General features: G+C 44.4%; 4 protein-coding genes and 1 long non-coding RNA gene across 14 annotated transcripts in view; 2 read left to right on the top strand and 3 right to left on the bottom strand.

The window, feature by feature from the left end:
- Positions 1–9452: 9452 nt before the first annotated feature.
- Positions 9453–11145, bottom strand: Ote (Otefin). Its single transcript, XM_002050969.4, has one exon. It carries the CDS (start codon positions 11037–11039, stop codon positions 9756–9758), a length of 1284 nt encoding a protein of 427 aa, XP_002051005.1. The 5' UTR covers positions 11040–11145; the 3' UTR covers positions 9453–9755.
- A 203-nt stretch (positions 11146–11348) lies between these two features.
- LOC26531277 (uncharacterized) lies at positions 11349–12364 on the top strand. Of its 5 annotated transcripts, none has more exons than XR_001450328.3 (4): positions 11349–11561; positions 11614–11696; positions 11772–12048; positions 12112–12364. It is a non-coding gene; the product is annotated as an uncharacterized lncRNA (long non-coding RNA). The 5 variants fall into 5 exon arrangements; XR_004303948.2 differs by having other exon boundaries at positions 11788–12048; XR_001450329.3 differs by having other exon boundaries at positions 11350–11561; positions 11614–11714.
- Positions 12365–14547: 2183 nt separating this feature from the next.
- On the bottom strand, positions 14548–15803 carry LOC26531344 (uncharacterized). 4 transcript variants are annotated; one of them, XM_015174829.3, is made up of 5 exons: positions 15600–15803; positions 15441–15541; positions 15286–15387; positions 14884–15228; positions 14548–14797 (listed from the first exon to the last, which is right to left on the bottom strand). In XM_015174829.3, the coding sequence occupies exons 1-4, from the start codon at positions 15642–15644 to the stop codon at positions 15174–15176; spliced, it is 303 nt and encodes a 100-aa protein (XP_015030315.1). In that variant the 5' UTR covers positions 15645–15803; the 3' UTR covers positions 14548–14797; positions 14884–15173. The 4 variants fall into 4 exon arrangements, with proteins under 4 accessions (XP_015030315.1, XP_070066355.1, XP_015030316.1 ...); XM_070210254.1 differs by having other exon boundaries at positions 15281–15387; positions 15441–15522; positions 15600–15800; XM_015174830.3 differs by having other exon boundaries at positions 15441–15522; positions 15600–15799.
- Positions 15804–16041: 238 nt separating this feature from the next.
- On the top strand, positions 16042–16707 carry pen-2 (presenilin enhancer). Its single transcript, XM_002050968.4, has 3 exons — positions 16042–16238; positions 16294–16398; positions 16457–16707. Exons 1-3 carry the CDS (start codon positions 16178–16180, stop codon positions 16594–16596), a joined length of 306 nt encoding a protein of 101 aa, XP_002051004.1. The 5' UTR covers positions 16042–16177; the 3' UTR covers positions 16597–16707.
- Positions 16708–17334: 627 nt separating this feature from the next.
- Positions 17335–23986, bottom strand: part of sbb (scribbler) — a 98933-nt gene continuing 92281 nt past the window's right edge. For all 3 annotated transcript variants that reach the window (XM_070210241.1, XM_032436645.2, XM_032436646.2), the window contains 7 exons: positions 23573–23690; positions 22352–23501; positions 21246–22281; positions 20919–21180; positions 20586–20860; positions 19221–20515; positions 17335–19150 (listed from right to left, as the gene is read on the bottom strand). In XM_070210241.1, coding sequence (XP_070066342.1) covers positions 19077–19150; positions 19221–20515; positions 20586–20860; positions 20919–21180; positions 21246–22281; positions 22352–23501; positions 23573–23690 — 4210 coding nt within the window. In that variant the 3' untranslated portion in view covers positions 17335–19076. The remainder of the gene's footprint in view (positions 19151–19220; positions 20516–20585; positions 20861–20918; positions 21181–21245; positions 22282–22351; positions 23502–23572; positions 23691–23986) is intronic.

Raw genomic sequence — 23986 nt, forward strand, 5'->3', positions numbered from 1 at the left:
TGTTGCTGGCAACTCTGCACGTGTTTGTTTTTGGCATTGTACTCGTGTTTGGCTTACTAATGGCTTAATAGTTTTATTGCCCCATCGATTTGCATTCAAGTTTGGACCAAGTCGTCCTCATGAAGCTGGAATGTAATTGTTGTTGTCTGCAACAGATCTGTTTTGCCCGGCAGCCTTATTGCTGACCCGAGCAATGCTCATAAATACTGCAATTTCATCTATTTTCTACTCTACGCTTCTTTTAATACCATCATCAATCGATTGATAATACAAATTTTGAATATACGAATTTTATAAATATCGCTAGTATTTGCAAATATTACTTCCACAAAACTTAAGAAGGTCAATCAGGCGGATAAAACATGTATATCAGTATCAGATCTCCACAGCTCACTCGAACGCTGTCCTGCGTCGTGTAAAAATATTGTTAATCAAGAAATTCATACAAAGGTTTTGTCATCTAAATCCGAAATTTCCCATCCCCATAACTCGGTAAAATCTTATCCGATTTTGACGATTTTGATAAAGCTAACGGAACATTTACCAGGCGTATTTACCTTGAAGTTAACAAGTTAAAAATTTTATAATATGTCGTACTTTAAGCCGGAAAAAAGAAAGCTCAATATTAAATTTTAAGTAATTTTGATTACAGCCTATGTATCTCTCTCCCTATCTCTCTGTCTCTCTCTTTGCCTATCTTCTTTCCGCTCGCTCTCGCTCTCTTTTTCTTTTTGCGCGATTGTCAACTGTCTGTGTGTCATTTCAAAATGCGTTCGCTGCTTATCTGCAGTCGCATTCATTTTCGATTTTATTTTGCCTGCCTTTTGACGGCAAAGACCTGAAGACGCGGCAACTGCTGCTGCTGCGTCGGCGTTGCTAAAAGGCTTCAGCCGCATTGATAACAACAACAATAACAACAACAACAACAACAACAACAGGCAGAGGAGCCCGCACGACGCTGATGACGACGGCGACGATCGCTGTTTGCGCCTGCGCAACTCTTGGTTGGTCCTGCCGGGCATGCATTAACTTTAAGTGTAGGTTACTGATAAGCGTGCCTGCCTCGGCACTGGGTGATGCATCGCCAGCGTTGCTCCACGTGTGTGTGTGTGCTTTAGTGTGTGTGTGTGTGTATTTTGCATTTTGCGTGTGCTACTTTTGCCGCTGAGCCGACTGCACCCATGCCCTACACATGCTGCGCAAACAAGTTCGTGTCCGAAGTCTTTTGTTTTATGCATTGCATCTTTTCTTTTCGGCGCAGAGATTTTATTATTATTATTTTTGGCCATGTGTGAAGCCAGCTCGCCAGCATATGCATAAATAAGTACGATAAGACTGCACTTGGCACTCCAACTCCAACTCCAACTCCAACTCCAAAATCCCAAATGTGAAATGTAAAATGTAGAATGCTCTTTGCATATTTTCCCTCCTTTCAGTTGCTGCTGCTTCTGCTGCTGCTGTTGTTGTTGTTGTCGCTCATTCAGAAACTGGACTCGAGCTAAATGACATACGACGTGTTGGCGCTGCAATACCATTGCATGCATTAAGAGCCAGTGCCGTTGACCAAGACCCCAAAGAGTCCAAGGTGCTGTCACCACAGCCGCTGCCCGAGCAGCGCTTGGCAAGCTCTTTAAATGCGCTAAATTGATATTCAGGTTTATTTTTTTTTTTTTTTCGTTGTTTTCTGTTTTTATTTTTTACGTATTTTGCGAGGCATGAAACTCGCACAAATCAGCGTTAAAAATTAATTGTCTGTTATTATCGTGGATTATTAATAATTTATTCTAAGCTCAAACCGCGTGTTGAAGTTCCAACCGAAATATTCGTACACCCGAGTACCACATATTCATAAATTTCAACTCGGCTGCCGCTCGTCTCGACATACTCGGGACTCATAATTATGGTCATTTGGCAAGTGTTTACTTTGCGCTTAGAGCTGGGCGTGACTGTCATTTGTCTTAATAAAGAACACAGTTGCAAGAAACCAAAAACAAAATCGAAGTAAAAACGAAACTCATTTACATAAAAGCCGCCTCAGCGAGCTGGTAAGCCAAAATCGCAAACATTTCTGAAGCGCCCAAGCACATGTAATGTGCCTAATTACCAGTCCGCGCAGACAGCCGAAAGTTGCAGCTGACCGTGATAATGATGCTCGTGATGATGATGATGATGATGATGATCAATAAGTTTTGGGCCATGACTCAGTTACAGTCGCAGTGTGTGTGTGAATGTGTGCATATGTGTGTGTGTGGCTACTCAAATAAAAGCAAAGCGAAAAATGCAGAAATTTATATGGTAACAACTTCGAGGAATTTGTCATAGCCAGGAGACGCGGACTCAGGGCCCCTGGTCTCGCCAGCTCAGCTGCCACACATTGTTTACGTTTCGTTCTTTATGTGTTTTTTAATGTTTTTTCCTTTATTTTTTGTTGCTTTTTGGGGCGCATTAAATGGCAGCAATTTGTTTTGGGCAACTGTCACAGAAGTTGGCACAATTGCGGCTCAGAATGTCAGTCCCTTACGAAAACGCACGGACGCCGCACTCTTGGACTCCCTGAGTTGGGCTCCGATTTTAGCTGCTTGCTGCCTGCTGCTGCTGTCAGTGTGTGTAATTTAAGACAGTTTTCACTGCAAACTTAATTAACTCGTTGCTGTCTCATTTGGCTGCCTGCTGCTGGCTGCTGGCTGCTGCCTTTCACCCTTACTGCCCGTGGGGCAAACCGCAAACTCAGTGATTTAAGTTGCGTTTTGTAGCTGCATAGCTGCATTGCGGGGCATAGTTGTCGTCGCATTTTGCATTTGACTATTTAAATTTCCGCTTCAAACAAAATGAAAAGAAAGTGGGCGGCAGTGGAGCGCAAAATCAAACCACTGAGCTTTCTTGTAGCCTTTTGTTGTGGTGTTAGCGCAACTTTTTCCCTATCGAGTTTCAATTTGCTTGCACCGCTCACAAACCTTGTTGCTAACAGTATTTTCTTACCATATTGTTAGTTTATTTGTTGTTTTCGAGAGTTTTATTGTTTCCCAGCAAGGAAAGCATTTGGCCCGGTTGGAGATCCGAGATGTAGCAGAGAGAAAGGGAGAGCTAGTCAGTCTTATTATATTTCTAAAACAACAGAAAATAAACTGCATATGAATCATACAAAAATATGTTTCTATGATCTATTTGAATTTATGAGAATCACATAGAAAGGCATTATTTACAGATTGACAGATGGTCGTTCTCTCTCACTCCTTCTTTCCAAATATGTTGTTTGCAAGTAAAACAGTGAGATAAAGAGAAAGTTAACATGAGAAAGAGAGTAAGGAACTTGGAAGAACGTCGAGGACAGGAAAACTAAGAGGAAAGGAAGATAGCAAAGGAGATCAAATAAAAAAGTGAAACAGAGCAAAAAGAAAGAGAAGGAAAGAGACAGATTCCAATGGGCAAAGGGCTATAACAGGTAATATAAAAAGCATTTAGACATTAATAAAATTCTGAGAATCAAGTAGAAAGGCAATTCCCATAAGGACTAACAAAAGGGCTTCATTATATTAGGCGCTCAAATACACATCTATATATTTTTCAATATTTATTTATTATTGCAAATATTATAAAGGAAATGTTAACTAGCTAGCTGTCCAAATTTTATGGCGAAATTCACTTTTCATCATTAGGGCAACATTTTATGTGTAGCACTTAACACTTGCGAGTATTTCGAATAACTTGGCTAAATTGTAAATTATTTGCAATTTCTCAATTTGCAAATTGCTTAAATTAGCCAAGGCGACCAAAAGAGAGGACACCAACAAGACACTCGTCCAGTTGTCTGTTGCCTGTTGCCAATGGCACCCACCCAAGCGATGGCAAATGTTGCCGCTGACCGCAGAGCAGAACGCGTCGCGTTGCGTCGCAACATTTTGATGGCGCATGGCGGCATTTATGCTGATTATGTTGCATATAAATTCCGTGGCAGCATTTAGAGACGTGGCATTGCCCCTCGCGTTGCCGCATGTTGCAAGTTGCCCGATCCCTGCTGCCCGATGCCTTGTGTACTTGGAGAATGTTTACACGCGTTCGTTGGCCGTTGTCGGGCTTCTTATTTGTCCATGGCCATGGCCGAACTGGGACGGTTCATAAATTTTGCTGCAGCTTTGACTTTAACTCGTTCAACGCACTTCAGGCAAAGACAAGGCAACAGGCAACAGCAAGCCAGCAAACCAAACAACAGCAACCAACTGCTGGGGTAAAAGGAAATCTCAACTGGTCAACTTGAACGACGACAACGAAAAATAAAGTTGCATACAAATTGTTGCTGCTGGTGGAGCCTTCTCTCTTGCCCACTTGGCGCGTTTGGTCTGGGCGATGCAATACCCCCCTGCCATGCCCCCTTGCATTCCCTGCCGCCGCAGCAAATCCTCGTTCGCCGTCAGCGCGCGTCACCTCGAGCAGCTCCAGCAGCTCCATCTGCGTCGCTGGTTAACGCAAACATTTTAGCCTTTTGAGCGCGTCTTGACGACAGATTTAGACGTTAAGCAGCCGCGTTAAGTGTCCCCTGGGAAAACGCGGCTAAGCATTCGCCGTGTTGACAAAACGAGCCAACAACTGCGAAGTTGCCTCTGTTGTTGCTGTTGCTGTTGCTCATGTTGCTGCTGTTGTTGCTGTTGTTGCTGTTGCTGCTACTGCCATGTTGCTCAAGTGCTGTTGCTGTTGTCGATTTTGTGCAGTCGCTGCAATTTGTATAGCCATAGATGCAATCGCTGGCACAAAATTTTAACACCATTAGCTGACCAGCGGCAAGTTGTTTATTTTTTTTTTCGTTTAGTATTTTCCCATTTTTTTCGAGCATTTTAGCGGCTCGCTTGTTTGTCTCACTTTGCTGCATATTTTCGCGCCTAATTTGCGGCCAGGCACAGCCACACCCCCGTGGCAAGCGCAGCAGCCCCGCCGCCGGACGTTAAATGAGCTGGAGAAAAAAAAACGCAACTGTCCAAATCTGTGTCCGAATCCATAAGCCATAAGCCATAAGCCAAACTATAAGCCACTCGTGGGTGCATGTGCATTGGTTTTACAATCTAGATTCAAGCGTGGCGCACAGCTGCACAGTGGGGCCACGCCAGCCGGCCAACGAGACAGTCGGCAATCGATATTGGTCTGGGCAATTTTGTCATAAATAATTCTAAAAGTAGCTGCAATTTGTTTAAGCGCACTCAGCTTTATTGTTATTAATCTGGCGGTTATTTATAAGCGGCACATAAGCGCATATGCCACACGTTTCCTGATGCCGGGCGTCATTCGCAATAATTGCGATAACCGCAAAACTGGGCCAAATTACTCATGCGCCATGTGTTGCGCCGCGCGGCAAACAGATGTCTGGCACTGTGCCTCATTTCAATTGTAAAACCGACAATTGTCAGCGCACTTGGCTTTGATTGATTTGCCGGGGTCTGATATGGGCAGCAATTGCGGTTGAAGTAATTCAATCGGCCAACGCTTAGCGCCCAGCGCGTACCGCGTACCGCGTAGCCACATCAAAAGCTGTGCCCCAAACAGACGCTGTCAGCGGCCTTGCCGATGTGCCACAGCCAGTGGCACAAGTGACAAAACAGCAACAAAATGTCATAATTGATAGCGACAAGTGACAGTGGCTGAGCTGATGCTGCATGCGGCATGCAGCAGGCTGTGGCAGCCGCGGCAGACTCGCTCTCTGGCCCGGATTAAGCGCAAATTGTGTTTATGTTCAACACATAGAAATTGTGACAAGTTAATATACGAGGAGCTACAAATCCGATTATAGGCATGACTTGATTTCATTTGCATGTGGACCGGCCGCATATGCAGCAGACCCCATCAGCAATTTGTTGCACGTTTGCAGTGTGCTGTTGCTGCCTAATTGCGATTGGGCGAGACATAAAAATTAATTTTGAAATTCCATATAATGCGTGAAAAATGTCGCGAGACTTTGTGTGGCAGGCAAAGTGCAAGCCAAACAAAAGACTTAGGCAACAAACGCGCTGCTGTAGCGCGATAGTAAAGCAGGCCATTCGATTTAATTTAAATTAGTTTATAATTTATTTGATGCCCTTACACACGTACACACACACACACACACACAGGCAGAGAGGCCGAGCAGACCACACACGGCTCACAAATTATCTCGTAGGCAATTTAAAAGCGTCGCTGAAAATGTTTAATTTAACATAAAATCAACGCACGGCGACAGCCAAAAGCTCATTTACGGCAACAGAAACACATAAACAAGCACATTATTGAGAGCTAAGACAACAAGCAGGAGAAAAACAAAAAAAAAATCAACAAATATACAGAGAAATACATAGAAATCAAAAACAAAACAAAAAACCCAATAAGACCGCGATGCGATAAATTTGTACAATAAAACAAAAACTGATTTCCGTCTAATGCGATTGACACCTAAAACACCAAAAATTTCAAATTACAATAAGTATACAAAATCGTCTCTCGCGCTTGTCTCACTGATTCCTATAAAATGAGTAGGTACAAAAAGAAAAAAATCGAAATACAAGCACATAAATAATGTTATTAAAATAGACACAAGATGTGATTTGGGGCTCTCGGAGCTCGGACCACGGAACTCGGACCGCGAGCCGGGTCAGCCAGCGGCCACTTGATTAGCTCATCACTTAGGCCCCTAAAAGAGACACTTCCAGTTGACACTGATTGGTCGCTGTGGACCACAAGTTGACAACGAGTAGTCAGCGCAGTTCGCATGCTCATTTTCAAATATTTGACTCCAAAGTGTGTGTGTGTGTGTGTGTGTGTGTGCCAATACCTGCAGCAGTGGGCAGCCAAAACTGTCGAGTTGTGTCTGTTTTTAGGCAGCCCGTCATTATTTATAGAATTAAATTGTTTAAACTCAAACTCTTCTGTCTTCTGTCTTATTGCCTTGTCCACTTAAGCTTTGACCTTTTGCATACAGAAATGGCATCCAATACAATTAATTATGTTGATTACTTGTAACTAATTTTAATATATTTATACAGGTCTTATTTAAATAGAATGCAGTTCTATAGGGTTTAGTTAAAGCATAGAATTTATGAACATTTGCCAAAAATACTTCAAGCAGCTGCTTTTGTTTCCGTATTTAAAACCCGCTCTCAAAATAAAAGAACTAACGCCTTGAGCATTTACAAACAAACTGAATATAATACCTATGTTATGCATGTATTCATAGAAACTTGCGTGAGTTTTTGCAAATTTAAGGCATATTTTGATTTTACCTCTACGCCAATCTGAATTGATGTGAATCCCGAATTTATTTGTGTTTTGAAGCCATAATTTACGAAAGACTTAAAAGTTTTTATTCAAATGCGTGATAACTTTCTGATATTTACTTGCTAGGTGATGATGTCCCGACGACAAGATACCCTATAGACACTTTATTAACAGCTAAAAAATGTGTACAAGCTTTCTTTTTAAATTGTGCGAGTTATAAATAGATCAACATTTATTTAGGCTTTGAATAGACATTCACAATATACCCCACTTCCCTTTTGACCACTGAGTATAATCAGCTTCTGTGCATAATTTTCGTGTGCTTTGACATGTTTTTGAAAAATCTATAATTATTTTATGCTTCTCCTGGCAACTACTTAATTTTAACATTAAAAATAAATAATTTCTACTTTAGCTGTAAGTTCGTAAATTATTGAAACTAGCTAACATAAATAGTTTTAGATGTGTGTGAGTGTGTGTGAAGCAGCATTTCGGGAGCGGTGGTGGGGCGGATTGGTGTGCATTTAAAAGACAGAGTTCAAATCGTTTGCGCAGGCTCAATTCTCACATTTCGTCAAGAGTTGGCGGCGCTGGCGAGCTGAACAATTAGCTGGCTGATTTATCGATTTGGAGCACACCACACGGCGAATGCTGGTTGCAGCACCAACTTAAACATACAACATGGCTCAAGGCGCAGTGCTGCGCATTGCCACATGGGGCATGCAACATAGCTTGCTCTCGTCTGGCCTCAAACTGGGTGCAATGGCCGGCGTTGCAAACAATTTGATTTGATTTGATGTGCGCCTACGAATGTTGCCAGTTGCCAGTTGGCAGTTGCAGGCGCTGGCATTTGTCGCCATCGTTGTCTATGTTGTTCTTGTTGTTGTTGGCTGTCGAAACGCATAATCGTAAAATTTGCTGTGGAATGTTGCAATATTTTTGCGAGTGGAGCAATTTGCGCGTGAATTATTCCAAACGTTGCATTACAAATGATTTCTGCTGCGGCGACAACAACTTTAATTGGCCCAACGAGGAAGTCATCGGCGAGAGCTGAGATCTGGAGCCGGAGAAACTGCCACCAAGCATCTTCAAGTTCAACTCCGCTCTCAACGCTTGCCAGCTTCGGTTTTGCATGGTACGTGACGCAGACAAAAGGCGTTGGTCCAGCCGTTGACATTTCTGACCAACGACAGGCCATAAAATCATATTCCACTCTGTTTTCCATGAATGTCACACTTGAGCGGCATTACTGGTGGGTGCAGCAGCAGTTGGAGCAGCAGCTACGTCCGACTACGTCTCTATTATTGGCGTGGAGCAAATGGTGTGAAGTCATCGCGTGAAACCTTTTTTGCAGGCTTCCATTTAATTTCCATGGCCAATGGCTGGCAAATGCATAAAACGTCGACGACGTTCCCGACTGCAGCTGCAGCTGCTGCCATTGTTTAGCTGGTTAGCTCTGGTTAGCAGGCGGCAGTCGGCAGGCGGGGCAGGGAGCAGGGGCAGCCATGTAGGTAATTCCTGGAAGTTAATTTCATTAAGAGCAACTAGCGTCGCATTTATTAGCCGCACGATATATATATATATATATATATGTATATATACATATATTGCTTAGGCATTGGCTTTGTTTTCAAGGAATCTGCCGCTCTGCCAGACAACCAGCCAGCCAGCCAGCCAACTGGATGTCGCTCGTGTATTTGTGGAATTCATCATCGGCGACAGGCGGTTGGTCTACGTCTCCGTCTGGCCGCGTTAGTTGTTTGCAATTTTCATAACTTATTGCATGTGCATGGAGATCCGGTTGCCGCTAAATAAGGCAAAAATTTCCTTAAGAAAATTTACGCGCAAGTGCGATTTCCAGTTAATAAAATTACCCGCCCCAAAGATGCCACCAAACACCCCCCTCTGAACTAGGCTGCCTATGCGAAATTCTTATTAATTCTTATCGCAAAAAAGAAAACAAAGATTTCTTTGCGTGTTTCAATGTGTGCCGGCAGCGGCAACTGCAATGGCATCTGCTCAAGCAGCTGTGTGTGTGTGTGTGTGTGCGAGTGTGCGCCTGCATTTGGTCACAGCGATGCCGACAAGTGTTGTACACGCATTCCAAATACTTTTCTATCATTAGCGGCTGCGGCGGCTGCTGCCCCATGTGGTTGGTCCTCGGTTGGACACACACAAATGCATTGCATACCTTTGGCTAGTTACGACATTGACAAATCTTTATATTTAAGTTACAGCGTGTTTAGGTTTTATTTTTATTGGTACATGTAAAACATACACACAGTGCCCGACAGCATTACATGAACTGATTGTAGTTGAAACATGTTGCAGCCAAATCTGATCGGCACATACACATTTACATATATATATAGAGTACACATACATTAATCGAAACAATTTGTGGCTATTTAACAGAGAAAATATGGTAAATCAATGAGACTGAACTAAAGTTTTTTAAAGTGCTGACAAATTCAAGTAATTTTTTTTTTTCGTTTGCTATGGCACAGATGAAATCTCAATCTCTAGTAAAAGAAGCGATAGACGCCACACAGCAGCAGCACAACAATCAATATGAACAGCTTCGATGTGACCTTGTATTTGTGATCCAGGCTCTGCCACCAGCGCATTAAGGCAGCAGATGAAGAATTTTGCTCCGGGCGTAGAGAGCGACGACCGCCAGTAATGCTGCCGCCAGCCACGGTGCGTCTGTAGGAGGTGCTGCGGTCCCCAATACGTTCGGCACGCAGGCGGGCCAAATTGCGGGCAAAGTCGCTCTCGAAACGAACGCCCTGCGTGGCATCCTCTTCCTCCTCAGCGGTATCATCGCTGAATTCATTGCTGAAGGTGCGCGGTGCCGAGCGTTGAAAGCCGGAGGCACCGAGCGGAGCAGCGGTAGCAACAGCAGCAGCAGCTCTTGAGGCTCCAGTTATATAGCTTTGAGCGGGCGGACTCACGTAGCTGCTGTAACGTCCAGTTGAAACACGGTAATCAAGGCTGCTGCTGATGCTGCTGCTGCCCAGGGTAGTGCGCGGCTGGCTGGTACTGGGTGCCTGCTCATAGATCTGTCTGGGACGTTGCTGCTCCTGCGTGGGCTGCAGGTTAGGATACAGCGACTTGGGTACATAATCATGAGTATTTATTGTGGTGGCACTCAGCTTGAGCTGCTGGGCGGCCTGTTTGTTGTGTGTGTACTGATCCTCAGCATTGCGAGCAGCCTGGGCCAGCTGCTCGTCCTCCTCCTCATCCGACTCCAGTATTATCAATGAATTGACCATCAATGTGTTCTCATTGTTACGCTTCTTCGGCACTGTTGGCTCCTCTGCAATGGTTTCGGGCTTTCGAATCACCCGCTCGGGTATCTGTTCACGGCGCTCCGAGTTGGAGATGCGACGTGACTGTATGGGCGCGGCCTTGGTTGCTACAGCTTCAACTGGTTTGGCTGCTGCAACCGCCTCCGGCACAGTTTCCGGCTTGTTCACCGGCTGGCGGCGACGTTCGGCCTCTTTGGTGTCGTTGGGCGTATAGGCAATGGTGCGGCGAGTCTTGGTTGCGGCCTGGATGCCATCTAGTTTATCTACCTGTGCGACAGCAGCAGCTGGCTGCAAAGTATCGCGGCGTGTGCTGGTCTTCTTAGGGCTGGCAGTGGCTGCCGGCAAAGTGGCGTTGCCGCCAAGTGAGGCACGCAAACGTTTTACTAAAACTTTGCGACTGCTGTCTGTGACTGGTATATTCGGTAATCCCTGTGCCAGCATCTGTGCACGCAGCTCGGCGTTGGACAAGTTGTCTAAATTATCAGCGTCGGCCATTGTTTCAGTTTTCCACACGCTTTTTACCAATCGTTGAAATTGAAAGTTGTTGCGCGTCACTTTTTGCGCGGTGCGATGTTGCTTAGCGATGTGCGATAAGAACTATCGATGAATTCGACGAATTCGTAAAAAATGGATCCACTGTTTGCTTGGTTTTGCTACAAAAAGTAGAATTATTCCTTCAAATAAGTTTATTTATATTTTATAGTAATTTATAGTTTTGCGCAGCATTTATTAATTCTTTTAAAATTTGAAACAAATTTCATTACATTGACTACACAGATCTGGCAGCACACTCTGTTGTCAGTGTTGAGTAACTCTCAATGTTGTATACTTCACAGTACTTCTATTAAAATCGACATATTAAATCGCAAAAAACAAATTATATTAAAACAAATTATTTCTCGCACTTAAAAACGCACGATATAACATTGCCGCAGAAAAGGTAGGCATTATGCGCAATGGAACTGTCGAAGGCACCAAATACACGCACGCTGCAGCCCTCTCACACGTGGTTTATGGGTAAGCACAAAACACTTTTTTTCCGAATTTCTCTAATTAACTCTACCTTCAGCTTATTTCGCCTTTATCCATTTTTCTTGGGCCATAAATCTGTATATATTATAATAATTTTGTTTGGCGCAACCTACCTAAGTTGTACGTGAGAAAAACGGTGTAAGCTATAGCTTAAACTGTTAATGAAAATATCTTATTAATTGCTTCATTTAATAGGCACACATTTTTGCAGCTACTGCAGGTGCTTAGCTAATAAACAACCAGTTCAAGGTGTATTCAAGCATCCTACTCCACCGCTTATCAATTGCATAGGGCGCTCCGTGCATGGATTACCTCGAAGTCGAACGTAGGATAATATGTGCCGATATGTCGCTGCGGACTATATGGATCGGTGGACCCAGCACCATCATTTGCGACATTGCCGCTCACGTTCATAGCTTTGGACGCACATGGAACATTTTAACAAGGACGTAAATCAGCTTGGCAACAATTTGTACGTACAATTTAATAGCTATTGCCAACCATTTATATAATATATTTTATGGTATACTTTTAGGCAGCCCAATTTAAGCACTGGAACAATATGCAGCATAAAATCATTGCATACTTTTGTGGTGTGCGGAAAAGCATAGCCGTATATTTTTGTTGAATACTTTAGGGCATATTTATTAATTGTCAAGTTGAAATTAATCTCATTATCCATAAGCAGGATCTATGTGAGCTTCCATTATTATGTATAAAACTGTTCTTTGTAACGAGAAACCAATAATAAATAAAAATCGAACGGCTTTTGGCCGTTATTTGTGTAACCGCAGGTTTTTGGGACACAAAATCATTGCATACTTTTGTGCGGGATATTTCAATTGGAGGGCACACCCAAACCAAAACCTTCATAGCTCAAAAACCACAAGGACGATTTGGATGTCCTTTGCACGGTTGATAGCCTTTATCCATACAAATCGTTTGGCATAGGACTTGTCAGGATACGCAAGAACCCGACCGAGTTATACGCTATTTTTCTTAATAAATAAGTATCCTTTTTCTCAGCTGTTTGAAGGACTTTCGTCCTTTTTGTTGTATGACTTCAATTCGGAGGACAGAGACTTCCTTTTGGCCAAAAATCAGCCTGATAGTCCTCATGGTTGTCGATATATACTCATTTTTCTTAAAAGGACATTCTATTTTTTGTCATAACTCGGCCAAATCCTTAAGGACATCGGAAGGATATACCTCTCTAAACTCGTAAGGAGCAGATCTATCGATTGGCATCCAAGGATTTCCAGGATTCGACCAAAAAATTTTTCTCAATATCAGTAAGGGGGTTAGTCAGAAAATCGAAAAATTCAGGACTAACTTTGCCATTTGAAGGACTATCGGGATGTCCTTTGGCCAGTAGATAGTCCTTGTCCTACCATTTACGAATATACAACTCGAAGGACGATAGTCCTTCAAACAGCTGAGAAAAAAGGACTTTTTTGTAAACATAAAATAGGCTATAACTCGGTTATATCCTTACATATCCTGTCGAGTCCTGTGTCAAAAAAATTGTATTGACCAGGGCTACCAACTGGCCAAAGCGCATTTAGATCGTCCTTGTAGTTTCGGAGATATTAAGGATTTTGTGAAATTTAGCCATTTCCTTGCCGCCCGCGAGTGAAAATTGACCAAGTCCCGGATTCTTAGATGACCCCCCCATTTTTTGATGCAGATCGATGCGCTTGGTCCTCACGACCCTAACGCACCATGTCCCATGAATATCCGCAAGGATATGGCCGAGATATAAGCATTTTAAAATCAGTTTAATATAAAAAGCATTGCATACCCAAAAGGGGCATGCATAGCCGATTGACATGCGACATTTCTTAAATTCTGCTGAAATACCAGGCGAACAGAAATGACCAGACGGTGGACAAAATCTTCGAATGCCAAATTTCAATCGGGCTGCAAAAATGTTAGGCGCCCCTTTTAGGTATGCAATGTTTTTTTTGCCGAGCCTATATAAACTGATCTTAAAATGCTTATATCTCGGCCATATCCTTGCGGATATTCATGGGACATGGTGCGTTAGGGTCGTGAGGACCAAGCGCATCGATCTGCATCAAAAAATTGGGGGGTCATCTAAGAATCCGGGACTTGGTCAATTTTCACTCGCGGGCGGCAAGGAAATGGCTAAATTTCACAAAATCCTTAATATCTCCGAAACTACAAGGACGATCTAAATGCGCTTTGGCCAGTTGGTAGCCCTGGTCAATACAATTTTTTTGACACAGGACTCGACAGGATATGTAAGGATATAACCGAGTTATAGCCTATTTTATGTTTACAAAAAAGTCCTTTTTTCTCAGCTGTTTGAAGGACTATCGTCCTTCGAGTTGTATATTCGTAAATGGTAGGACAAGGACTATCTACTGGCCAAAGGACATCCCGATAGTCCTTCAAATGGCAAAGTTAGTCCTGAATTTTTCGATTTTCTGACTAACCCCCTTACTGATATTGAGAAAAATTTTTTGGTCGAATCCTGGAAATCCTAGGATGCCAATCGATAGATCTGCTCCTTACGAGTTTAGAGAGGTATATCCTTCCGATGTCCTTAAGGATTTGGCCGAGTTATGACAAAAAATAGAATGTCCTTTTAAGAAAAATGAGTATATATCGACAACCATGAGGACTATCAGGCTGATTTTTGGCCAAAAGGAAGTCTCTGTCCTCCGAATTGAAGTCATACAACAAAAAGGACGAAAGTCCTTCAAACAGCTGAGAAAAAGGATACTTATTTATTAAGAAAAATAGCGTATAACTCGGTCGGGTTCTTGCGTATCCCGACAAGTCCTATGCCAAACGATTTGTATGGACAAAGGCTATCAACCGTGCAAAGGACATCCAAATCGTCCTGGTGGTTTTTGAGCTATGAAGGTTTTGGTTTGCGTGTGCCCTGCAATTGAAATATCCCGCACAGAAGTATGCAATGATTTTGTGTCCCAAAAACCTGCGGTTGCACAAATAATGGCCAAAAGCCGTTCGATTTTTATTTATTGGTTTCTCGTTACAAAGAACAGTTTAATACATAATAATGGAAGCTCACATAGATCCTGCTTATGGATAATGAAATTAATTTCAATTTGACAATTAATAAATATGCCCTAAAGTATTCATCGAAAATATACGGCTATGCTTTTCCGCACACCACAAAAGTATGCAATGATTTTATGTTGCATATTGTTCCAGTGCTTAAATTGGGCTGCCTAAAAGTATACCATAAAATATAATATAGTAACGGTTGGCAATAGCTATTAAATTGTACGTGCAAATTGTTGCCAAGCTGACTTACGTCCTTGTTCCGATGTTCCATGTGCATCCAAAGCTATGAACGTGAGCGGCAATGTCGCCAATGATGGTGCTGGGTCCACCGATCCATATAGTCCGCAGCGACATATCGGCACATACTATTCTACGCTCGACTTCGAGGTAATCCATGCACGGAGCGCCCTATGCAGATGAGAGGCGGTGGAGTAGGATGCTTGAATCCTTCTTCAGCTGTTTTGAGTAGCTAAGCGGCTAAAGCAGGTGCAAATTCATTGCGATCGGGACCATCAATATGAGCACCAGTGAGCAGGGCTACTATGTGAAGCACGACTGACTGGAACAAAGAGGAGTTGAAATCCAATGTGTGCGCCTATTGAATAAATCAATTAAGAATTTATTTTCTTTACAAGTTTAAGGTTTACCTTACAGCGCTTGTCTCTGGCTATCACTCCGGTAGTATGTGTAAACTTCAATTATTGTAATATATACTGCTTTATAGGCCAAGCATAATGCAGGAAGGCGAAACCAGCTGAAGGTAGAGTTAATTAGAAAAATTGGGTAAAAAATTGTTTTTCTACTTACCCATAAATCAAGTGTGACAGGGCTGCAGGTTGCGCGAATTTGGTGCCTTCGACAGATCCATTGCGCATAATGCCGCCATTTTCTGCGAGAAATAATTTTTGCTAATCTCAGGTGGCCGCAAGGTTTACCGACATGTCTTATAGCTTTTGTAGAGCTTACCAATGATGTGCGGCCGGTGCCTGGGTGGTGTATATATTCGGCCATTCCTGTGCCAACATTTGAAAACGCAGTTCGGCATTCGACAAGTTGTTTAAATTATTAGCATCGGCCATTATTTTAATTTTCTACACGCCTTTTTGCAATCGTTGAAATGACATGCAATTACGCTTCACTTTTTTCTGCACTGCGATGTTGCTTAGAGATGCGCGATAGGCAAAAACTATCGATGTATTTGCAGAAAATCGCACACAATAAATTGCTTGACGAAGTTACGAATAGTATAACTGTCTTTAATTATTATAATTATTTTTTATTCATATATTTGGCAGGAGCTTCATGAAAGTGTTTTCTTTTAAATTTGAAAACAAATTAATTACTTTAAATGCAGATCTGGCAGCACTATTACCAATCAGTGTTGGCTAGCTCTACATTTTTGTTAGCTTACAATACTATTAAAATTGACATGTAAACGCATAATAAACGTAAATAAAACGCTTCAAATCTCGCAGATAACATAGCTGACGCCTTCTACGCTTGCAGTACACACATTCCACAAAAAAAAACATTACCTATCCACAATGGACTTATCGAAGGCACCAAATCCACGCAAGCTGCAGCTCTGTCGCACCTACTTTTTGAGTAAGTGAAAAGACAATTGTCTTTAGTCTCTCTCACTAACTTAGTCAACTTCTAGCTGGATTCGCTTTTCTGCCATTTGTTTGGGCCATAAATGTTTGTTGGTTCTTTGCGGAAGCTTTTCGCAAACCGACATATCCCGAGCAGAGTCAAATAAAACGCTGTAAGTTATTGATTGACATTCTTGTAGGAATAACAAATGAATTTCCTTTTATATGCAGATGTGATTTACTCAGCAATAGGCACACTCTTTTGGACAATCGCCTTGATCACCTGGATTGTCATATTCCAAACGAATCGGGCTGCTTGGGGCGCGACTGCAGACTATATTAGCTTTATAATACCACTGGGCAGTGCATAATTGTATATAAATATATATGTACTATATATTAATATTAAAAGGATATAATTTAACGATTGATATTAATTTAATACACATACTAATAAAATTATCATTTGTATAACATTTAAATTATTGGCGCTTACCTTAGAATCCTTGTGGGCCAATCTGCTGATGAATCCCTCCTCTTGGATCTGGATTGAAGTTTTGTTGAAGTACGCATATTCCAAGTCAATTCAAACGATGTCACTTTTCAAATACATTTTTTATTCACATCTAAAGCTTATTTTGTTTGTTGTATTATATATATATATGTATATATATATCTATATATGTGTACTATATTTTTTTGAAATTTCTTATACACTAATTATGTATTTATTTTCATAATTTGTAATAATTTGTTTTGAATGCCATTTATTCATTTGTTGCTGTGTCTCGCTTCCGCTTTCGCTTCGTCCTCGGCATCCGGTTTCCGGCTGTCTTGATAACATACAATTTCATTGTTTAGAATGTCATAAAGTTTGCTCTTGTTTTGTTGATATTTAAAAATACATAAATATTTGTTAAAAAGTCCTGCGCTTGTACCATTTTATAATCAACTAAGCTGTTAATTTATGTTTATTCTAATATATTTTGTGTCGCTACACCACGATTCCACTACAAACAGTGAGTTAATTTGTTGCGATGATTGCGAAATTGGAAGTGAAAATGCAATGTGGGGTAAATCTAACATACACAACACACAAACACACACAGTTATCGTATTGTTTAAATATATATATACTGTATACTGTCTGTGAGACCCCGCCCAAACATGCATTTGTTGCTTAAGTGTTTAAAACATGCCGCACACATGTCACCTATCTATCAATCAATCAATCAATCTATCAATCAATCAATCACGTAATCGAAACTAATTTACAATATATAAAAGACTCGATTTATAAGGTATATTTACATGCAATACTTTGTTTTATTGATAAATTCTAAAGAATTGTGTACTCTTCTTCTTGTTGTTTTTTTGTTTAATTTTTTTAATTTTTTTTGTCGGGGCTTAGGCTATAAAACATTAAGTGCCATTAAATCACGCGTGTAGTCTATGATGAAGCGGCTAGTGAACTACGACACACACAGATTCACCCTCTTCTTCACATTTTACATTCATAATATAGTTAATAAATGTAAATTACATATATCATATATATTATTAGTTCCATCATATCATACACATACATTTATACATATACATATATATGCATATAAATATATACTATATATATATATATATATATTCTGATCTGATACTTGGAAACATAAATAGGTGACGGCTGCTGGGGCCAAAAATTCACACAAAAGTAAAAAAAATGTTAATTGTTTTTCTTCAAGTTGTTCGTGTTCTTTGTGTTTGTTGTTTTATGTTTTTTCCGCCCTCTCAAGAGAAACTACGGATACGAATAGTACACACATACATACATACATACATACATAAGATATAAGAATGGGCGCGCCCTTTGTCTTTTAGATGCAAATGTCGCGCTGGCTCCATTCGCAACACAGATAAGGATATTAATTAATACACACTGCTAAATGCTAAATTGTAAGTGCTACATTTGTAATTGCTAAAGTGTAAACGGTAATTGGTAATCGATAATAATCGTTAAACAATATGCATTAATATTAATTATATAATTTGTTTGTTTTTGTTTTGTTTTGTTTTGTTTTGTTTTTACAAGAAATCAACACACTACAGGTTTCGCATTTGCTTCTGCTTCTTTTTGCTTCTTTTTGTTTTGTTTTGTTAATTTGTTTTTCTTTTGTTCATGTTCGATTTACGCCTCTCTCGTATAATATAAATATAACTATAATTATATTATGTTTTTATAATATGTGTATATATATATATATATGTGTGCGTATATATATATATATATATATATATAAATATGCAAAATACACTTAGGAAAAACATCGCTAATTTGTAGTTATGCTATATTTATCATATTGTATGTACTCTAGAATATATCCATATATATATATATATTGTTTTGTTTTTTTCTTTTCTGTTTTTTATCTGGTAATAGTAGTGATAACTTAGGGCTTAAACTAAATTTTTATAGTTAACACGTTAAACGAAACATACAAAAAATACTTATGCATATAAATAGTCGATTTTTCCATTTATGTTTTTGTTTGTTGTTTTTGTTTTTGTTGTTGTTGTAGTTGGTTTTGTTGTTGTTGTTGTTTTTTGTTGTAACATTGTAAAAATATTATATATATGCTATATATGCTTAATGTGTGCTCGCCCAGGGCTAATAGCAAATGCAATTGGGTATTTATCAACCACTGCCTCTTCCAGTTACGCATCTCCTCCCTTTCGATGCCAATTCCAATTCTGATCCAACTCACGATCCCGTGGCCGTTCCCGTTCCCGTTCCCATTCCCCGCTAGTTGTTTTTCACATTGTAGGCCTTCTTCTCGTTGCTGCCATTCAGTGGTTCTCATTTTGACGGTCCCGGCGGAAATGGATTTATCACAGCTACTGCAGCCGCTTGTTGGCTGGCCAAGACGGCCGCTAAAAGCAAGCATTAATCATGAGCAACTGGCTTTAAACACCCCATCCGATTTCCACCTTCACTACTCACCTCCATAGGGCGCTGGGTACATGGGATAGCCGAGGCCTACGTGTGTGTGATGGTGTGTGTGCACATGCCGCTGCGGCGGCGGGCTGCGCGAATCGGCGGCACCGGCACCACCAGCAGCGCCATTGCCAGCACCGCCGGCCACACCTACAGCTCCATTGCCGGCCGGGCCAGCGCCAATGGGCGGTGCACCGGGCAGCGGCTGTTTATGCGCATCAAGCGCACCGCCTGGCGCCGCACCATGTGATTTTTGGCCAGCCATTTCGGGTTTATTAGGCGGCGGGCCGCCCAGGCTGCCCGGCGGTGGTTGCAGATTTAGCGGCACACCGCCTGCGCCGCCCGGCGTTGATCCCTGCTGATTGGGCCCATTGCCGCCGAGCACATTCGGTCCAGAGCCGGGCCCACTGTTGCCAGGCCCGCCACCGGGCTGCGGTGGTCCCAAGCTGGGACTGCTGACGCTCACCTTGACCGGACCGCTTGCGCTAGTTGGAGATTTGAGTGCGCGTTCGCTTAGCTCGTGGATTTTGTGCGTGGTATAATATTGGCTGGCCGCGTGATGCAGTGCGTCTAGCGCCTTGGTGCCCGTATTGCGAGACAGATCCTCAGGCGCATGATAGCGCGTTATGGGCAAATGATACGGCGGCGCATTATACGGCCCAGCAGCCGACATTAACACATTGCGGTACATTGGATGATTCGGATCGAAGCCAAACGGTGTAGGCGAAATGTACGAGGGATGCAGAAAATATTGTGAAGTGGGAGGTGGCGGCGGACCCTGCGTTTCCATCGTGGGTTTCTGGCCCTCCTGTTTGACCTTCAGCTGCTGTTGCTGCTGATCGTCGTCGGCGGAGCTGCTGGCGCCCTTTTGCTTGGGCGACTCCTTGGTCAGGTTGGTGGCTTTGTTATTGGCCGCGGCGCTGGCTGCCTGCGATTGCTTAAGCTTCTGTTGCTGCTGCTGCTGTTGTTGTTGTTGTTGTTGTTGTTGCTGCTGCTGTTGTTGTTGCTGCTGCTGCTGTTGTTGCTGCTGTTGCTGTTGATGCTGCTGTTGTTGTTGCTGTTGATGCTGCTGCTGTTGTTGTTGCATATGCTGATGATGCTGCTGCAGCGCCTGCTGCTGATGCTGTGCAAGCGAAAGCTGCTGCTGCTGTTGTTGCTGCTGCTGCTGTTGCGCGCTGAGGCTGGACTCATCCTTATGCTGGGGCGGCATGCCGGGATGTGGCTGCATGCCGGATGCACTCTGTGCCGCAGCCACGGCTGCAGCATTCTGACGCCGCTGTTGATCCGAGAACATGTAGTAGCTGCCGAATAAGGAACGGTATATAAGGATTAATACATATTCAAACAAATGAATATTCATTTGTGGCTTACCGTCGCAGCTCATCCTCGCGCGCTGCCGCCAGGCTCATGGAATGGCGTTGATAGATGCTCGGATGATAAGCGCTCAGTGCCTGCAGATCCTTTGGATGCAACGCGTGCGGCTGTTGCGGCTGCGGCGGCGGCTGCGGCGGCGGCTGCTGCTGCTGTTGTTGCTGCTGTTGCTGATGCTGCGGCGGCGGCGGCTGCTGACCCATATTGCTGTTGGGTTCCTGCTTGATCTCCTGTTTGATCAGCGGCTCCTGTTTGATCAGCTTGTTGGTCAGCAGCTGTAAAAGGAAGCTCTTTAGTAGTTGCAATTGTTAGACGTCGCTTTGCTGCACTTACCTGCTGCTGTGGCGGCATATGCTTGGGATTATCGTGCGGGCTGGGACTCTCCTTGATGCGTTCCTCTTTAATGCTGATACCGGAGAGCTGTTGCTGCTGCTGCTGCTGCTGTTGTTGTTGTTGCTGTTGTGCCTGCGCCTGTGCCTGTGCGCTGGCCTGCAGGCCGGGATGCCCGCCCAGCTTGGCCGCCTCCTCGGAGGCCACAATTGAAACGGGTCCGAAATTGGGATCCACGCTGTATGGATAGCCCGGCGGCATGAAGCTGAAAAACAAAAATGAATTTAATTAATTATAAATTCTTCAGCAGAACTCTAAGGTTCAGCTCACTTGTAGGGATAAAAGTGACCCAGGGTCTTGGCGGGCGTTAGTCCGCCCAGACCGGCCATGCCTGGCGGCAGAGCGCCCGGCGGCGGTCCAGTCACAGCGCTGAGATTGACCGGCGGCGGCTGCACCTGAGTCGGCTGCGATGTGGGCGGACCCGTATCCTTGCCATTGTTCTCGGGCTGCTGCTGTTGCTGCAACTGCTGCTGGACGCTCGCCTGCGACGGCGGCTTTGTCATCAGATCCAGTGGTGGTTCCTTGTTCTTGTTGCTGTAATCGGCCAGATGGGCAACGGCCTGCTGTGTGGGCGGCGCCAACAGATGCGACTGTGGCGTCTGTGAGGTAGCTGGCGGTGCGCCCGGCTGCTGCAGCGATGGTTTGCCTGGCTGCAGTGCATCCGGCCCGGGTTGCACCATGTACTGCGGCTGCGGTTGCTGTGGCAGCGGCGGCGGCTGTTGTTGTTGTTGTTGCTGCTGCTGCTGCTGTTGTTGTTGCTGTTGTTGTTGTTGCTGCTGCTGTTGTTGTTGCTGTGCCGCTGGATAGAACTGGTACATGCCATAACCGGCTAGGGAGGGTGGTATATTGGGCGTGGGCGCTGCCGGCACGCCCACCTCGCTGGGCTTCTTGGCCAGCAGCTCAATGTGCTTGCCCGGCTGCGACTTGTCCAGCAGCTCCTGTTCCGCAACGGGCGTGGAGTCATCCGATATATCACTGTACGCTGGACTCTGCACATCCTCGCGCGAAACACCGCCATCGAAATCGCCCGGACCGGGTGACTTGCGGTTCTTCTTCTGTTTGCTACCGGCGCCCACTGAGGCGGGACCAAAGCCGGGCGTGCTCTTTAAGCCTGGCGGCGGTTGCTGTTGTCCCACATAACCGGCGGGTGGCTGTTGTGCATCCTGTGCCAGGCTGGGCGGACGCAGTGGACTTTGTCCAGGCGGCGACTGTTGTGTGTTTACACCAGGTGGCTGCTGCTGTTGTTGCTGCTGCTGCTGCAGGGCCGCCGCATCGGGTGGGCCAAAGCGTAATACACCCGCTTTTACTGAAAAATCAAAAGGAAGAGATGCTGGTCAGAGGAAGCAGACGCCAAGAGAATGCTTATTTCTACTTACATGCACCCTGCTGTAGCAGTGCCTGTTGCTGCTGCTCGGACAGCATGGCCGGCAATCCGGCGCCGACAAGTCCGCCCAGCAGCTGTTGCTGGTGCTGTGACAGCGCCTGGGTAGAGATGCCGGCAGTGATGCTGCCGCCAGCAATTGGCTGATTGCCGGGCATGTTGCCTGGCGCCAGTAGCGCCTGTGGCTGCGCCTGACTGGCCGTTACGGGCGCTGCTTGTTGCGCTGCTGCCGCCGCAACCACCAGAGGCAGCACGGCTAAGGGTGCTGCAGCAACAGCGGCCGCCACATCTGTGGCCGCCACTGGTGTGCCGGCAGCCGAATTCATTGCACTGCTGTTGGCTGCTGCACTGCCGGAATCTGACCCAATAGCAGGCGTTGCCTTGGCGGCTGGGCCTGATGTGGTGCCATTGGCCAAGACTGCGCAGCTGGCTGCGGGCGACACGGCTGTAGTTGCTGGTGGTGCTGCTGCTGCGGTTGCTGTGGCTGCTGCTGCTGTTGCCGCTGCACTAGCTGCAACAGTTGCTGCTGCTGTTGCTGGCAACGGGGATGGCGGAGTTGCTGGCTCCTCGGGCGCCTGCATGGAATCCTCGTCCATGGAGCTAACGCCGCCGCCGCCGCTGCTGCTGGCGCCGTGCGCGTGCGACTGATGATACCGCAGCCCGTTGGCGTGCTTGTACTTCTTGCTGCAGTCCTGCTCGGGGCACTCGAGCAGCACCGGTGAGATCGCGCAGGGCGAGGCAGTCTTACATTTCTTTGTGTTGATTTGCACATTAAGTCCGGTCACTGGGTTGAGCAGGCTCTGCGGCTGGGTGGCCAGGCCACCGCCGCTGGCCGAGATGGGTATGCCGCTGGCATTCACCATGCTCACCATGCCCCCAGCGCCATCGGCGGCATCGCCGTTCAGTGGCGAGGGCGCCTCATCTTTCGACTTGCGCTTTTCCGGCCGCGGCGGCAAAAATGCTGTGGGTGAAGTGCTGGGCGTGGCACCACCATTGCCACCACCACCACCTCCGCCGCTGCCGCCATTGCCCGACGAGCTGCTGCTGCTGTTTGTTGCATTCCCGGAAGCGCTACGCGTCGCGCCGCGTCCCTTGGTGGCGCCATTGCGCAGCTTCGAGTGCACCTGGGCATGCGAGAAGTAGATCTGCTCCGGACAGAGAGAAGGGAGCATTTATTTTACTGAGTTTTTAGTTACGCATTTATAAGTCGACTCACCGAGCTTCTGGTTTCGGTAAAGTTGCTCAGATCGGGCGTTAAGCCAGCGCTGCGTCCGCGCTTGCCGCGTCCCTTTGGAGTTCGAGAATCTAATTCTTCAGTTGGTGAATCACAGAATCTACAACGAGGAAAACAAATGCGAAATGTGTTACAGTAAAGCTTGCTTAGGAAAGACTTAGGGTGATTAAATAAATGTAAGGCTTGCTCAAGAAGAAATCGGAATTGACAATAAAAAAAAAAGCCGAAAAATTACAAATTTGATTATCGTAAGATAGGTAGAAAATGAGAAAAAATATTTGGATTTTAAAATTAAATTCTTTTCACTTTAATTAGAAACTATTACGACCCAAAATAACCTATGAAATGTAATTGAAAACTGACGGAAACGGAAACAAAAATTTCGAGAAATAAGTT

The sequence above is a fragment of the Drosophila virilis genome, chromosome 5, assembly GCF_030788295.1.
Source record: "Drosophila virilis strain 15010-1051.87 chromosome 5, Dvir_AGI_RSII-ME, whole genome shotgun sequence".
In the NCBI taxonomy this organism is placed as follows: Eukaryota; Metazoa; Arthropoda; class Insecta; order Diptera; family Drosophilidae; genus Drosophila; species Drosophila virilis.